Consider the following 17501-nt stretch of genomic DNA (forward strand, 5'->3'; position numbering starts at 1 on the left):
TTTATTTTGACACCCAAAAAGAAATTCGCAACAAAGCTCATGTGGACATTGATCTGACATTGTCTTATAAGTAGCTATAGATTAAAAAGTGTCACGTGGGCGATTTTAAGGGGCAGGTAGCCTAAAAAATAATAGCTTTAATTTGTGTCACTGCAATTCAAAGACGAAAAATCTATCTAGGTGCTTCTATTTTGACACTCACAAAGAAATACATAACAAATCTCAGGTGGACATTGATCTGACATTGTTTTATGAGTCGCTATATATTAAAAAGTGTCACGTGGGGGATTCTAAAGGGCACGTAGCTTTTTAAAAAAAAGTAACTTTAATTTGTGTCACTTCACTGTGTGCTGAATTCTAGCACGAACTGGAGCTATTATAGCTCACACGGTTTAAAATACAGTTATTTAACGTTTACGGGTAGATGTCGTATTTACGCTTTTGGTTAAGAAATGTAACGTTAACGTTACCTCTCGAGGACGTCTGTGTCACTGCAGAGAGATGCATAAGCTTCCGTCCAGCTCGTGTCTTTCTCCATAGCGGCTTCTCAGAGCTCATACGGGGTGGAGTGATGATACACGGAGATGTGTTGATAGCTGTCAAACTCGACATATTTGGGGAAATGGTCGCTGGCACAAAACTGCTAGCTTTGTCTTGATGAAAAGAAAGGTCATACCACTTTTCTGGACGGTTACCACCAAAACTCTTCAGTCGACACTGTTTAAGCACCATTGTCAAAGTTTGTTTTCCAACAGCTGCAGGGTTGTACTGTCGTCTGAGAGAGCCCTGGACATGTCTCTGTCTCTGTCTGGGACACACGGTAACTTTTCCCCTGGTTAACTATTACCGCCCTGCCATCAGTTACACATCAGAGGCACAAAATGACGTAAAGCTCCCAAACGTCCGGTCAGACGTTTCAAAATAAAGCTCACGCGTGTAACAAATGTTATGGTTAGGCTACATATACCTTCAATGTATAGCGGAAATATATTCATAGTTATTGTATATTAGGAATCGAGAGACAAAGTGTTTCCAAATAACACTGGAATAATTCAAAAATGAAATTTACTGTAAATGGCTCTTTTTCCTCCTCCTCTTTTTACATTAAATATTATTTACATAGGCAGTAACTGTATTGAAGGGGCACATCCCCCCAATGTTCAAATATGCTCAAAATTAGGGGACAGATTGTCGTCCGATTATTGGGGCCAATATTGGACATTTTGCCGATTATCTTTATCGGCATTTTTATTTTAATGATCGCCGATAAAATTAATTAAAAACTGCGAAGAAAGTGTCAACACGGGAGAAGATTTTACTTTGTAAAACCTCAGGGAGCTACTTTTATTTATTCTTTTTTTTTTCACTTTATAAAAAAAAGATTGCAGGAGCTTGCTGTAGTTCAGTGTTCAGTTTTTATTAAGCATTTGCCAAAGGCATTTAAACAAAGTTTTGTGTAGGAGTTTGTAATATACCAAATACTAAATATTGACAAAAATATTTTAATTTTCATTGACAATGCATGTTGGTTCTAAATATTGACTATCTGTCTCATTAACTATTTGTAATGGGTATCAGTAACTGTCCCTGAAAAACCAGTTGGTCAACCCTTACTCAAAATATCCCCAAAAATATCTAAAGAAACAAATCTGTAAAAATAATTGTATTTCCTCCTTCCTTAGACTGGATTTCCTAAACATCACAATAGAATTCTATTTATGTCATCTCATGATAATAAGTTTTGTTTGTTCATAACAAGGCAAAATACAGTTTGATGCACAGTACATATCACAAACTATGCTGATGTTTATAGAGTCCAACTGTATTGGCCTGTTTGAACTAAAAAATAAAAAAAATAATTTAAGAGAAGCCGTGTGATGCCATGTAATTTCAGTACATTTCTATGAATTTTGCATACAACAATTTGGTGCTTTGTGAAGGTTATAATCAGTAAAAATGAATGAAAGAAAAGACAGTGTCATATCAAATTTGATACTTTTATAATGCATAACGATACACTATCATTCTCTACAGTGAACATTATATATACAGTAAGTAACACTGAATCAGAAAGTTATTGGAAATTAATATTCTGCTTATATCAACTACAAAGCATCATCACATATGTCTTCTCAATGGCAACAAGGAATAAAACTTAGGAAGTGTCTTTCTAATATTATCAGGAAAGGAAAATGTACTTTAAGGGACAATGACTGTATATAAAGACCTTTGTATACAATCAATGATATAGAACAAAGGGAAAAATAAGCCCTGTCTTTTTTATTACAAGGTAAAAACCTCCAACTGTCCTTTATTGTAATAGTTGTTTTTATTTTAAACCAGTTAAAACTGGCAACCATGTTTTTTTTTACTGTCACTTTGTTTAACAAAGATAGTTTAAAGTATATGGCAGCTCCGTATTCACTGCAATAAATGGCAAAATGGTTTGCATCCAGATTCAAATCAGTGTATTTTTATACACATTATCTATGCACTAGTGGATAACTAAACTGCTATTTGCAAAAGTAACTTTTTCGGAGTATGTAGAGAGAAAACTGGTGTTTTTGTCAATGTTACCGAGGTTTTACAGAAAAGAAATAGTTTGAGTGTATTAAGGTTTTGCTCATGAGAAAAAGAAAACACAGACAGATAAAGTGGCTGCCACCAAAACAACAGCAAACAGCAATAAGAGCACAAAGATTTGATTGCGCTGGCATAGAGGCTGGTGTCCAGGCTGCTCCTCATCCACTGAGAGCAGAGCCAGAGAGGCGCTGTCGGTGCTGCTGAGTGGGTCTGCATACTGTGGCCCATGGGGCTCCACCATCCAGCGCATCACGTTGACTTTCATCTCCATGTCATCAATCATGTGGTCAATATGGCTGATCTCCTGCTCCATGATGCTGCGCTCCTGGCTCTCTAGTCCAGCAGGGAGGTTTGGGCTCTGAGTTTCATTCAGGTCTGGGAGACTGAGTGCCCGAGCTGCCACCTCACTGCCTCCTCCTGCATGACCAAAATAGAAATAGGTAAAATACTTTCACTTTTCATCCAGTTAAACATGGTTGAACTGGTTCTAACATTGTCAAACACTAATGAGGCCTAATATAACAGTTCTGCAATGAATCCAGCCCAATCCAGTTTTTTAGCAGCTTTTGAGGAATCAAACCAGATGTTTTATAATGACCTGTTGCTCCATCTCCAGCAGCTTTTTAGGAACAGAACATGTGAATATTGCAGTAGCTTAGTGTGTTTCCAGTTAGGCACCAAATGTGGATGTACTGTAGTGTTTTTTAAGGCACAAAACCTGGGTGATCAGTTACAACTTGTTGCTGTGTGTCCAGCAGGTTGTCACAGTTCTTCCTGCAAAGATAGCAGCCAGGAAAGCAATAGTTTTTTGCCAAAACGTTACTAGACTTTTAGCAGGGATTGTAGCAAGAGACAATGTTACTTTTCCCATGGGGTTTGTGCCAAAGAAAATGGGAATTTTATGCCAAAACATAATCTTTTTCTGACCATAACTAAGTGTTTTGGGTTTTTTTTGTTTGTTTCTAATCATGACCACATGCTAACCACATCATTGTTTAAATGTAAAGTTCTAACTTTACCGCTATATAATGCCACGCAAATGCTACATATTATCCATGGTTTGCCAACATTTTTTCTAATGATTCGGTTGCCAAAATCATAACTTAATGATAGTTTTGGTGTTCAAATATTCATATTAATTTCTATTATCTAGGGCTATGATTTACCTTGAAGGCCAGTTTGCACCAGGGTTTTACTGTTGGCCAAAGAGAAGATGTCCCCCATGGTGAAAACTTTGCACATGTCAACATGGAGGAGCTCTAGGCTGGAGGAGAAGGCCACCCAGAGGAGCTCCATCTCCTTACGCTGCTCACCAGGCAGGCTCTTGTTTCGGAGATGTGAGGTCAGATGACTACAGATGGCCACGGCCAACATCTGGGCCTTTTCTCGTGTTTGCCGCAACTCATCCCGTAGCTGCAAGCTGTCCGTGCATCCACCAACACATGAGGCCAAGTGCCGGTAACATGCCACCACCTGAATGAGGGAAAAGATAAAGATTTATTGCTAACATATATGCAAGCCATAGGAAAGAATCTTTTATTAATAGACATAAGCTTAGTCCTGGAGGATCAGCAGCTGTGGTTTCAATGAAAAATATTAAAATTAATCTTATTATCATTGATCTATTATTAGATAAGCCAAAACAACCTTGTGCACTCAGAGCATGGATAGATGAGGAGGGAACATAACCATGATAGTTATATATGCTCTATTATTTGTTTGATTTGTATACTGTATGTGAGGGTTTTTTAAAAAATATTTTTCCATACAGTATTTGTATAAGGCTTCAACCTGCATAGCAAGCAAATATCCATTATTAATTAAAATGTGGTTGAAGACATCCAAAAACCTTTTCTCATTGTGCAAAAACATCATGTTTATAGCAAAAAACATAGTAAATTATGGTTAAAACTGCTGCATGTGCATCGATAACTGAGCCAAAATGCCAGGCATGGCCATGACGTTATCTAACACAGATAGTAGAAGGGTTACAAAGATGCAGTGGACCAAGAAATTCTTTTCAGTGAGAGTGCTTTTTTAGCCACAGGGGGAAAAAAGATGCCAAGATGTCTTGTATACGTTTAGTCTGTGAAATATTAACACAAGGATTAAAACAAGACATAGTAAATACGGTGTAATTGCTGATGCAATACATATAGCTTTGTAAACAGTTTCTTACTCTTTTGCAATATATATATTTTTCATTCATTCAATTCACAATCATTTCCTTATAAGAAGTACAGTGGAAGGTGTTAATATACTCTGACCGGACGGAACTCTAGTTATGAGTTATTGTTATTAGTTTTGTTGTGCTGCTTTCAGATGCCTTTCACAATCATTTAAACCTGTGAAACCTGTGACAATTTGAGATAATTTTTTTGAAAACATGGAAAAAAGGCAATGAGCAACTTTACAAGAAATATCCTACAAATGGCAAAAAAATGTGTAAAAAGTGACAAGAAAATAGAGATAATTAGAAGTTACAAAAAAAGTCCAGAAAACAACGTTTATAATTATATTTACAATTACAGAAGAAATATATATTTTAGTATTTATTTTATTTTATTTGTATTTTTATTAAGGTCATATTTTTGTTTCCTTTTCTTTTTTAAAAAATTAACACAAGGATTAAAACAAGACATAGTAAATACGGTGTAATTGCTGATGCAATACATATAGCTTTGTAAACAGTTTCTTACTCTTTTGCAATATATATATTTTTCATTCATTCAATTCACAATCATTTCCTTATAAGAAGTACAGTGGAAGGTGTTAATATACTCTGACCGGACGGAACTCTAGTTATGAGTTATTGTTATTAGTTTTGTTGTGCTGCTTTCAGATGCCTTTCACAATCATTTAAACCTGTGAAACCTGTGACAATTTGAGATAATTTTTTTGAAAACATGGAAAAAAGGCAATGAGCAACTTTACAAGAAATATCCTACAAATGGCAAAAAAATGTGTAAAAAGTGACAAGAAAATAGAGATAATTAGAAGTTACAAAAAAAAGTCCAGAAAACAACGTTTATAATTATATTTACAATTACAGAAGAAATATATATTTTAGTATTTATTTTATTTTATTTGTATTTTTATTAAGGTCATATTTTTGTTTCCTTGTTTCCCATATTTTCAGGTAATTTTCTTGTAACCTTTTCATTAATTTCTTTATAACCTTTAAGCCAATTGTTGTTTGGTTGCTCATTGCCTTCTACCCATGTTTTTGCAAGAATTATTACCTTTTTACATTCTTTATGTCCTCAACAGTCACAGTTTAAATAAAAACTGTTAAAACATGGAACAGCCTACCTTTATCAGAGAATCCACCTGAGCCTTCCCATCAACCAAAGCCTTATCTGTGCCAACTGTGCAGTCATCACCCACTTTGTTATTTACAAGTGGCATGAGGATGACTTGTGCAGAGTCTCAGACTCTGCCACAGCAGGCGAGATTTCAGCCCGGCTGCCCTTCACTTCTCTGGCTGCCCCTGCTCCTCTGCCTCCCCTGGAAGAAGCTTCATTCAATAGCCAAGGGCTGACTCAATCCCAAAGCTGCATGATATGCTGCGATAATCCACTCCAATGAATAAATTGCAAATACGGATACTAAGCATACTTTGGTGTCTGAAAAATCTCCCACAACGAGCCAAAAGTGGGTAAAAATGGATACAACTGCTAAGCAAGGTGCTAATCCTGTGATTTGACCCCTTTGCACTGACGCAGGTCAAGACGAACTGCTAATCTTATTAACTATCACCGAGACCAGAGAGATACAAGAGCAGCTGGCTGTCTCTACCACAATGGCCCTTTCACTAACTGAGGAAGCTGCTTTGTTACATCAAGCATACTGCACTGGATACACCTCTTTTATTCAACTGTAAAGGTAAACATGCTACATAACAAGTAGAAATATTACGTTTCATGTATTGCATTGGTTGAATATTAATAGATTTTTACTGATATAGACAAATAAGCAAATTGAATAGTGATGCACTTAGGGATTTGAATGCAGGTTTCTTTAGCCTATCAGGGTCCTTTGTGGTTTATTTCCCCTCAGGCACTACATAATGGACGGCCTCATTTGACCAGGTTCACATGTCTGTGTTCAAAGCATGAACTCTGTGGCATGACATTTCTATAGCAGTGTATGTATGCATGCATAACACGGTTTCTATGTGTTAAAAGCAGAGCCCGAGAAATAAAACCATACATGTTGGGGCTATGAAATGACATCACACTAATGGTACTTAGACTTGAAGTCATCCCAAAACCAAAGGAATTGATATTGGGAATAACTGAGATAAATAGATTTCATGCCTAGAAGTTTTGAGCAATTTTATTTTATAAACACACATAAAAATACAAGAAACACTCCACCTGAATAAAATGACGAAACACTTGTTTCTTTTACCATGTACCCTAAAACTGTACAAGTTTTTAAAAAATCTCCTTTAGTGCAGATGCTGGGCTTTTCAGTGATGTGCACTCCGCAGCGTTTTCCTGAGCGTTCGGCTGGTTGTTCCCTTCCTTGGAGAGGTCACCGCTTCCCTGATGTTGGCAAGCAGGCCCCGCTTGGTTTTCATCTGCACAGGGGACTTCTGGGAGAGTTTGGCAAGTTCTGCCTTCAGCGAAGCAATCTCCCTGTCCTTGTCAGCAATCTCCTTGTCCTTTTCAATGTTCTGCCGGAGGACCTCATCTATATATTTTGTCTTGATGGAGTAAAAAGAAACAGTTTGGTTTTTTTGTGCCATTTGAAGTTGTTTGTCATTATTTACGTGTTGAACCTGCCCTGCTGTGTATACCCCTACTTTGAATCCCCTCACCTGATCATCAGCCTTCCTCTGCAGAGCCTCCAAACTCGCTGATTTCTCCATGAAGTCATCTCTGAACTGCTGAAGCGTTTTATTGAGCTCCATCAGCCTTTTCTCTAAGGACAAAATCAACTGAACCGAACATGTAAAATTAAGATTGATTACATAACTCCACTGAGCTGATGTTTAATTGAGATACATAATTAAAATGTTGTCCTTGTTACCTGTTGTTTATCCTCGCACATCCTCTCAATGGCACATTTTTCTTTGTAAAGCCATTTGAATCGATCGTCCCCTGTGGGGCGAAAACAAGCTGATTGGTGTATAATGATTTGAAAATACAACATAAAAATATTTGTAAAAATATGCTGAATATGAATGTCTTTACAACCAATAAGATTGAAAATAAAGTTGTCAATATTCATCCCAGACGACAGTTTCTGTTAGGCTGTGTGTATGAACAGACAGGATGCTAACCTGCTGCTTCTGTCCCTTTAGATGGTTGAGTCTGGCATGACTGATCCACTGCTGGAGCTGCAAACACTCCTCTGATGCTGGACGTTAAGGTCTCCAGCTCCGACACTTTGCGTCTCAGGACCTACACAGTTGGTGAGAGAAAAATATGAAGTTTTAATGATATGCCCAAAATCTGAGGATTCTGAAGGTTTTCTTTGGTGGCTTTACATGGGACAATACCAATTACTATGAGGTCAAATTTGACTATTCATAATACAACAACAGACTTAAGGTACAGGGATTTAAAATGTGCAGAATTTCATAACATATCTTAAAGTAGAAATAAACACTATTTTTACTCCAACTTGTCATTTTGAAGTGAATTTTGATTGGACAATGTAATGGCTCTATAATAATGACACCATTGTCATTTAGATTGGTTACCTATAAGCCTCTCTTTCACTATGTAATTCTGCCTGCCATCAGGTACAATCTTCTGGGAAAAATGAAGGCTCAGATTATGGCACAAAGGAAGTACCTGAACCTTTGTGCAACCAAGACAGAAGAGAATATCCCTTTTGTTGTCCCCTGGTAGTGATCAGTAGCCATCCTCAGTAAGCAAAGAGTATTAATGTCAACTTCTTTGCAGTTACTGTCTCCAGCAAGTAACTTGGTAGTTACTCAGGGGAAAATACAAAGTGATCCAAATGTCTTTGCAACAGTGGTGCAAACAATAACACCATGCAGAAATGCTCAGAAGGGAGAAGTTGAACAGTTCATTAAAAGACATACCTCCACTTTCTCTTGTTCAGCAATGAACTCATCCAGAGGCACGTAGTTATCTTCCAGATTGTTCATAGCACTCTGGTAGGCATGTTCTTTGATAGCGTCCTTGTACATCTCAAAAGTGTTCTCCAGTTTTTCCTGGTAGCTCTCCTTCAGCTCTTCTATCTGTCGACTGAAAAGTTTAACAAATCTTATCCACCAAGTCTAGTGTCATTTGGCCTTTAACAAGGTTTTACTTAGCGAAAATGTGGCAGCATTTTTAAAAAACATATTGAAAATCACAAAAATGAAAACTGTGTGCATATAATGGAGATGTGCATCACTGGCATTCTCCTGCAAATTAAAAAGAAAAGTAACTTACCTGCGCAGTTCTTCACTCTCCATGAGCTGCTGTAACATGGCGTCTCCCATTTCCTTCCGGATCTCCATTTCCTGAACCAGGTTTCGTCTTCGCTCAGCCAGGAGTTTTGTTCGCAGGCTCTCAATCATATTTACAAGCTCCTAGGTGAGGAGAACATTTACTGGAGATAACTTTGAGCTGCACACTGTATCTCATAATGAATGAAGGTTATTCCCCAACTACTGTACCATGTTTAGCAGGTAATTTTACGTCTACCATCTTGTTTTTCTGTTAGGTTAACAATATTTGCTAATTGGCATTAAACACGAAATAGCCTACAGCTGATGTGGATAGAATGTTAGTTTTGCAGTTAATTGGTCTTAAACCAAACATATTGGAGAAATTGAAACTTTGACTGTATGATTTACGTAAATGAAAAGATAAGGGATCATCAAAGTTATTAGAATTAATCTTCGGGTGAACATGAATAAGTGCACCAAATAGAAATCCATCTCATAGAGCTATTGCACTCAAAAAAACACAAATTTCGCCATAATGGTGGTGCGACAGGTAGGGTCAGGGAATCACCAGAGTCAGCCGGATTCATCCTCTGGGCAACCTGAATGTCTGCGCTAAACTTTGTAGCAACCCATTCAATAGTTGTCGAGACACAAAAGCTAAAAATGTGAATGTTATGGTGAACTTGAGGGAAAGTTGGGCGAGTCAGTAGGATTCATCCTCAAGGGACCATGAATGTCTGCGCAAATTTTTGGTGATCCATCATCTGTTTTTGTGGTGATCCACCTTGTCACCACAAAAAGCATGTTGAAAGAATAAACAACATACTGTTGACACATTGCATTCTTATGTTGGACAGACGTTAAATTTAGCTTGGAATGAAAATTGGTTTGACAATGCTTTAAATGTCTAACGGCGTTAGAATTTTACGTTGTATGGACGCTAACACAATGACGTCTTGCAGACATTGGGTTTTTGTCTCCACACCTCATGACTAAATGTTGTTATTCTACATTAAGATAACATTGGCATGAAATGTTTGGAAGCCGTTGGATTTCAGTTAGCACCACAACTTAAAATCAAACGTTATCTGTCGTCAGTTTTCTACATCATCAGTGACATTGGCATAACATTGGTGGTAATCTGGGATTTCTAAAACTATATTTGAATGTGACATTGAGTTATTGGTTGTACATTCTGTGGCAGCACAGTCATGTCACCCTCGTCTTCGTCATCAAGCAGCTCCTCCTCGGACAGGTAGCTCTCCAGGGCCTGGTTGTTGAGCACCACATTCCTCAACAGAGGCTTGCCATCACGGCCGACCAAACAAGGAGCCAGAGATTCCAGAGGCTTGTCTGGGATCACCTGCACCACCTACAGACAGCACCCGGAGGATTAGTGGTTCTATATAGAGACACATCTCTTTGTACACACCAGTATGTACTCTGACTAACCTGTTTGGCTACAGCAGAGAATTTCATAACATGGAGAGTCTCGTCGTAGGTGGAGGCACACTGGTTAATGTTGACGATCATCGACGCTCTTCCTTTGCCGAGGAAAACCGCCTGGAAAAGCTTGGTGAGTTTACTCTCTCTGAAAGGAATGTAGCCGCTCTTCATTCTGAAGATCAACACATAAGAAAAAGAGAACTTTAACGATGCAAAAAAAAAAAAAAAAACACACATGTTGGAGGGATTCAATGATGCAAAAACATCTACAATCACACAGGGTCATTGCTGCCTTGTACACCGATGAAAGCTATCTCTTGCACTACATTTTAACTCTTTTAACCCTTTGAAACCTGGATTGACATCAGTTTTCTTGTGCTGCATTCACATGCCATTCACAAGCTATTTAATCCTTTGAATTGAGCAAATTGGATTGATTTCTTTTGGAAGCATGGGGGAAAGTTTCTAAAAATAAGTAAAAGGTGAAATTATCTGAAATGTTGGAGGATTATTAGAAAATTATCTAAAAAATGAGGTGGAAAATGTTGTGAAAACTATGATTATAATTATCATAAGTATAAATTGAGAATTGCTACGCTTAAAAAAAAACTTAAATATTTTTAATTTTCAGCACTTTCTTTGCTTCTTTTTGTGTATTACTTTTCTTTTTTTGTTTGTTTATTTTCAGATATTTTTCTTGTAAATTTTTACTTATCTTGCTCATTTTTGGGTCATCATTTCCTTCTCCTCATGTTTTTGAAATCAAAATCTCACATTTAAAAGAACGAGCTGTACCTGTCAGTCTGATTGTTGCGAAGGGCAGTGATGCACTTCCCCCAGAATGAGCAGGGAGTTGTTGATGTTCCCTGCCTCCTTCAGCCTCTCTCCAAACGTCTTGGTTTTGTTGCATCTTTCAGAGCCAGCCAGGTCACACAGAGAAAACCTGAGAAGCACAAATCAATCTATAACTCGCTTTTCTGTAGTTTATCTCCTTTAATGGTGCTGTAGCTATCAGAATGGTAATTATAACCATTTAAACTGCTTGTTGTTTTTCAGATGATAATAAATGTGAGCCCTTTAAACTACATTTTTTTTCTCTCTTTTGTTATCATAATTACATCATGTTCCATATTAGCACCATAGAGCCCAGTCTTGCCCCTTGTTCTTTTTATTTTATAACACATTTCATATATTTTAAGTATATGAAGAAGAATGTATACATGAGTACATTATACCTACAAACATTTAGTGGTGATGCACAAATGTGCATGTGGATGCTTAAACAAAGGAGTTGTAGAGGTCCTTCTCTAATACATTGACATTAACAAAGACGTTTATGAGCTCAACTGTCTAATTTTTATTGTACTGTCAAATCTTATATGAAAATTTCTTGGTTTTTATTTTATTAAATTAACAGTTCACTCTAAAATCAAAAATATATATTTTTAATTATATCTGGAGTGCTATTTATCAGTCTTGATTGTTTTAGTGAGAGCTGCCGAGTGTTGGAGGTATCAGCCATAGAGAAATCTCGGTGACTCACACCAAAACATTGATTGATAAATAGCACTACAGGTAAGAGTAAACTTTTTTCTTGTTTTGGTTCAAACTGTCCCTTTAAATCTGTTGTAATGACTATGTGACTTCAGTTTTTCAACGTTGTTTTTAAGTCATATTTTGATGAGATATACTTACTCTGAAATCCTTTTGACTGCACTGTCATCGATCTTCAGTAACTTCATGGTGAATATGCTGTGGCTGTAAGGAAAGCTTCTGTAAGTTGTTAAAACAGAAAATTAATACTAGTAAAAATGTAATGAACAAAAATATTTTGCCTTCTGCTGGATGACTGGTTCATCTTTGTGGCTGCAGCGCTTCTGTTTTTGTTTCCAAACTGTAGTAGTTTGGAGGCTTCGGACAGGGTCTGGATGTTAATCCACCTGAGATCTGAAATTAAAAACACACTTTGTTCTTCTTCAATTTTAAGCCCTTAACCCTTTAACGTCCAGATGGACAGTTTTCTTGTGTTGTGCATTCAGACACTGTTCACAAACACTGACACCTCTGAAACCTGAGAAGAATGGTTTGATTTCTTTAAAAAAAAAAAAGACGGGAAAAACAAAATGAGCAACATGTACCATGAAAAGGTGACAAAAAATTGTCTGAAAATTAGATCGGATGGGTTATTGGATTTTAAATATTAGAAAAATGATAAAAAATACAGGGAACTATATTTATAAATCTCTTCTTAATCTTAATATAATTATAAATTATTTCTTAACAATTTCTCGAGGTCATTTTCTTATTTTTCCAATTGTTTGTTTGTAATTTTTTACTAAATTTCTTTCTAATTTTTGGCCATTTCTTGTTAATTCACTCATTGCCTTTCCATGTTTTTGAAAGAAATCAAACTAATTTGCTCAGGTTTCAAAGGGTTCAGCAGCCTAAAGACTATTGCTGGTATGTTTTCTACCAGCTTTAGAAAAGCGCATGATAAAGTCAAACTCACACCTTTGACATAAGCATTTCCGCACCGTCGTCACACACTCGAAGAGCAGCACGTTTCTTGGACTTGGAGCACAAGGAAGGTTGGAGCAGATCATACACACACTCATTGTAGATTTCAAAGAATGCTACCCATAATGCAAACTGGCTGCTGTCTGCTTCTGTTGGGTTGCTTGCCAACACTTAAAGGAGATGAAGACAGACAAAGGCATGAAACAAAAACATCTACGGAAAAATTGGTATCATGCATAATGGCATCCTTCCTTTTGTCATTCTTGCCTGAAATCCTATAGCAATGGTCTATCATTTCCCTAAATGAACGCACACTGATAACTCGAAGCCTAAACTGTTTTTAAAATGCATGACAATGTATGTTCAGTATGAGTAGAATCAGTGAGGGTTACCGGTTTGATCGTAGGACAAAGAGGAGGATGAGAGACCAGTAGACAAGGTCTCTAAACCAGCACTGGCTCTGAGAGGATCACACTCCTAGATGGGAGCAAATCATCATAATGGTATATCATCACAATATTTTCTGGCAAAGCAGTAGGAAACAACTTAAGTTGAAGGAATTTTCTCACATCTTTGACTGAAGCAAAAATAGCAGCTTTTGAGTTTCTCTCCTGCTTGACTTGGTCAGGATCCAGATACTGTGCATCGTTCCTGAGGTAGGGTTTCAGGTCCATCGCCTCGTACTGACGGCCTCCGATGTAGTGGAAGGTGGCATTCAGCACTCGAGGAAGTATTCCCGGCTCTTTCGGAGTTCCTAAAAACATTTCACAACAAACTTAGACTGGCAGAAGAACTTCATAGGACTTCTGACGAGAGGTGGGAGCAAGTCATTGTTTTGCAAGTATCAAGTAAGTCTTTGCTATCAAATCCAAAATTAAGTACCAAGTCAAGACAGGCATGTCTCAAGTCCTTAACTTTGAGTTTCAATTTTTGCTCTCCAGATGTCTAAAAATGCACATATTTAGATCAGGGAAATACATCAACTGAATGAATTTGGTGTTTCTTGTTATATTTACCTTGTCTCATATTGGAAAAATGTCTAGAACTTTCTCTTCCCAGATTGGCTTGTTGTAATGTGGTAAATGCTTAAGTCAAAAGGCTCAAGTCCAAGTGAAGTCACAATTTATTGGAATTAAAGTCCAACTTTAGTTGCAAGTCCTTTTTTGATTGTCAATTTAATATAACTTTGTGACTTGAGTCTGATGAGTCCAAGTAATGTGACTCGAGTCCATACCTCTGTTTTTGACGGTGACTGGCGCTCATTCAGATGTTTTCTTTCCATCTTACCTTGGATGGTGTAGGTTTTCCCAGCATTGGTTACACCATAGCTGAATATCAGTGCATTCTTCCCTTTCAGGAAATCAGACATTTGGCTTTTGACAGTGTCTTCAAACAGTTCGGACTGGGTCTTTTCAGGTCCAAAAATCTAAAAGCCAAAAGAAAGATTGATTGAAAATTGATGTGTGTGGTGGTCTAAAATGGCACATAGCTGGTCCAGAATGTTTAAGAAATAAATGAGGACCTCAATCATGTTCAGGCAGATAGATAAACAGTACTACAAACTTCAAATGTAGCAAACCTGTGAGAAGGAGAACTTGTGAAGTGACATGCCGATGCCCTTCTCGCTGCTCTTCATGGTTGCAGAACCCTTTGGTGCGTTCAGTGTCACCGTCTGACTATTTTCAATCACTACACAATCCTGAAAGGAAAAAATAACAGTGGTCACATTCACTGTCATGATTATTTTTTGGTACTTTGGTGATGGACTGGATGACACCTTTCATATTCAGTACCTGATCCTCATTGTCTGAGAGCTCCTCTTTGGAGAAGGGCCTGACTCTGAGGTAAACTCTCATGGTCTGCTGCTCAGCACCACCTGGGAGCTCAGTCTACAAATAAAAATGACAAAAGAGGAGCTGAAGAGACAGATTATATAAAATCATGGTAAAATAAATCTTTTTGGGAGCATAAAATGAAATCAGAGCTATGAATGAAATAGCAAAGCATACAGGAAAAAAAACATCACCTGTTGGGAAGAAGCACTGCCAGAACGAAGATCACAAGTCAAGTCCATGTCAACAGGCTCCATTAAGACGCTTTCTTCATGGGTCAAATCAATAACTGTACTCATCATAAAGCCACTCCGATCAAAGTTGTGATCAAGTCTTTGCACAAATGGAGCTCTGACAGTTCCTCACTGTTAAGGGGGGAAAAATCACAAGAAATTCTGAGTCATTTCACCAAAATGTAGGGCTGCTGATGTTCATCCACTGAAAGTCAAGGAGCTTGTAATGAGCTGTAATTGACAGCAGGTGTGAAGTCAAACAAATCACCAGGACTCACCAGAGGACTCAAGCTTTACTAGGTAGAGTTCAACAGAGATATGCAGTCTTATCCAAAGACTTCTGTTTTCTACTAAAAAATAAATTAAAACAGACATTACTGAGTCAGTTTCATGACTTTATGTTATATTTTAATATTTACTATTATCTTTTAATTGCTTCTTGTGGTCAGTGTGGTCCCTCAAGTCAGTATATTCAGTATGTCTGGGTAATGGTGACAGAAGTGCATGCAAAATTAAATGTGACCTTTCTTCTTTGAAGTTGAAGCAAAGTTTGCAAGTTTGAATGTATTTAGTCAACTTAAAAGTTAAAATATGTTGTAAATGCTTCATTGTAGTTGAACTCTTAACCTGGGGAACTGTATATGTCTTTCATGATGTGAGCCATATGATTTTTCTTAATAAAAACAAAAAATGGGGATAACAGGGTGTCTACAGGTATCACACTTCAGTATAATCATTTTCAAACCGTTTCAAGATAATTAACTTAAGTTGGGACAATTTTGGACTAATACTTTCATATTCAAGCATCGCAAGTAAGTATTAAGGTAACAAATATATATGTGGTCATGTGCAGAGGTAGGTTTCATGTAGGGATATGGCTATTAGAGTGAGTCAGGTTTATCCATATTTTGTGAACAGACCAGTGGAAATACTAAGTAAAAAGACAGTGTTGCTTTAAGGGCAGCTTTAAAGATTTGTAACAGTCTAAATGAAGGAAACTAAAATATAATTGGATGTTTGTGGCAGTTAAGACTTCATACATTCAAAATTAAGACTATTCAATCCCTTTTGAGGCCTAATATTTATAAAATTCAACTCGACATTTTAAGACTTTTAGAATCACTTTTAGACACCCTGGGAAAAGAGTAAAAAATAAAATAAAATAAAATAAATACAAATTATAGTGTGTAACTGTCAGATAGCCACACACATCTCTGCTGTGACTGCCCAGTAACATCACCAATTATTCAAATTACAAGTTTAACCTTAGCAAGAGGATGACTGAAGTTGGCTGCTAATATTAATTCATTTTGCTCTCAAAAGTTGAACATGTGACTGATGAGTCCTGCAACCATTTTACATGTACATATCCATTTACATATTTACAAATCCAGGTGAACTAAACTGCCCCAGATGTCATTTAATCTACTAACATGTCAGTCATAGATTTGATAAGCAACTCATTGTATCAACCAGCATGTCAAAAAGTGAAAAATAAGGCCTCACTTTGGACCAAAAACATGTTAGTCACTTCATTAGAAGCCAATTAAAGCACATCATCTGTAAAAAATACCCAAGTTCAATGCAATTTCACAATTATGAAGATAGCTGGTTGCAATCTAAACATAGCACAATAAGTAAGGAGATATGTGTTTGGCGTTTTCTTTGTTGTAACAACGCTTCTTGGCAATAAATCGTATATCGTTGGAAAGCCTATTTCCTTTTTAAATGGTGCCACATTTGTAAAGAACATGCATTTATGGGATGAGATGTGGGTTGCGCCCATGAAAAAATTTGCCAAATCTCCTCTGCCAATGCTAAACAGCTTATTCTTATATTGACTCTTATTTGGTGGATTAGATGATTGAAGAAACATGACATACTAGCATTTTAACAACTTATTCATTTAACAAACAGGAGCCTCAGTAGCATGTGGAAGAACCATGCACAGCCACAACAGCCTGGGACCTCCTCCTCATGCTGGTCACCAGCCCGGTCACACACTGCTGTGGGATGCCATCCCATTCTTCAATCAGCATTTGTCACAAGTCAGCCAACATGGTTGTGCTACTTTTGACACAATTCTTGGAGCAGACACCAACTGACCACTGTAGCAGGGCCCATGCTCACAGGTGCTGACAATCAGGTGCCAACCATTGCACCTGGGGGTACCAAAAACTCAAAACAAGAGTCAATAGAAACAGCAAGTAAGGCTGTTTGGCACTGGCAGAGAAGATTTAGCAAATTTTTCATGGACATAACCCACATACTCAGCTCTGCTGCTCATCCTCCAAATGCATGTTCCTTACAAATGTGGCACCATTTAAAAGGGAAATAAACAGGCTTTCCAAATAATCTACTAAACACTAATTTCCTTACTTTTTATGCGTAGTTTAAATATCCTCCTACACACTGCCTTTTAAAGTATAAAATGTTCTGTGCTTCAGACAAGAAACCACCCAACAACACCACAAC

General features: G+C 37.3%; 2 protein-coding genes and 1 pseudogene across 2 annotated transcripts in view; all 3 read right to left on the bottom strand.

Moving 5' to 3' along the window:
• LOC121960992 (kinesin-like protein KIF20A) overlaps positions 1 to 612 on the bottom strand; it is a 9051-nt gene extending 8439 nt beyond the window's left edge. Inside the window, exon 1 of the mRNA XM_042510892.1 lies at positions 471 to 612. Within this exon, the coding sequence (XP_042366826.1) occupies positions 471 to 612 (142 nt within the window). The remainder of the gene's footprint in view (positions 1 to 470) is intronic.
• Positions 613 to 2623: 2011 nt separating this feature from the next.
• On the bottom strand, positions 2624 to 5991 carry LOC121960846 (regulator of G-protein signaling 9-binding protein B-like). The gene is made up of 3 exons (XM_042510723.1): positions 5896 to 5991; positions 3750 to 4056; positions 2624 to 3000 (listed from the first exon to the last, which is right to left on the bottom strand). Exons 1-3 carry the CDS (start codon positions 5989 to 5991, stop codon positions 2624 to 2626), a joined length of 780 nt encoding a protein of 259 aa, XP_042366657.1.
• Positions 5992 to 6894: 903 nt separating this feature from the next.
• On the bottom strand, positions 6895 to 15243 carry LOC121960845 (annotated as a pseudogene).
• Between the last annotated feature and the right edge of the window lie 2258 nt (positions 15244 to 17501).

This window comes from Plectropomus leopardus, chromosome 21, assembly GCF_008729295.1.
Source record: "Plectropomus leopardus isolate mb chromosome 21, YSFRI_Pleo_2.0, whole genome shotgun sequence".
NCBI classification, from domain to species: domain Eukaryota; kingdom Metazoa; phylum Chordata; class Actinopteri; order Perciformes; family Serranidae; genus Plectropomus; species Plectropomus leopardus.

Excerpts from the sequence above, each read along its gene's own strand:
- LOC121960846 (XM_042510723.1), bottom strand. The coding sequence starts at position 5,991 with ATGCCACTTGTAAATAACAAAGTGGGTGATGACTGCACAGTTGGCACA. Across the intron at positions 4,057-5,895 it reads AGGTGGATTCTCTGATAAAG|GTGGTGGCATGTTACCGGCA; the intron begins GTAGGCTGTTCC and ends TCCCTCATTCAG. Across the intron at positions 3,001-3,749 it reads GGTGCAAACTGGCCTTCAAG|GAGGAGGCAGTGAGGTGGCA; the intron begins GTAAATCATAGC and ends TTGGTCATGCAG.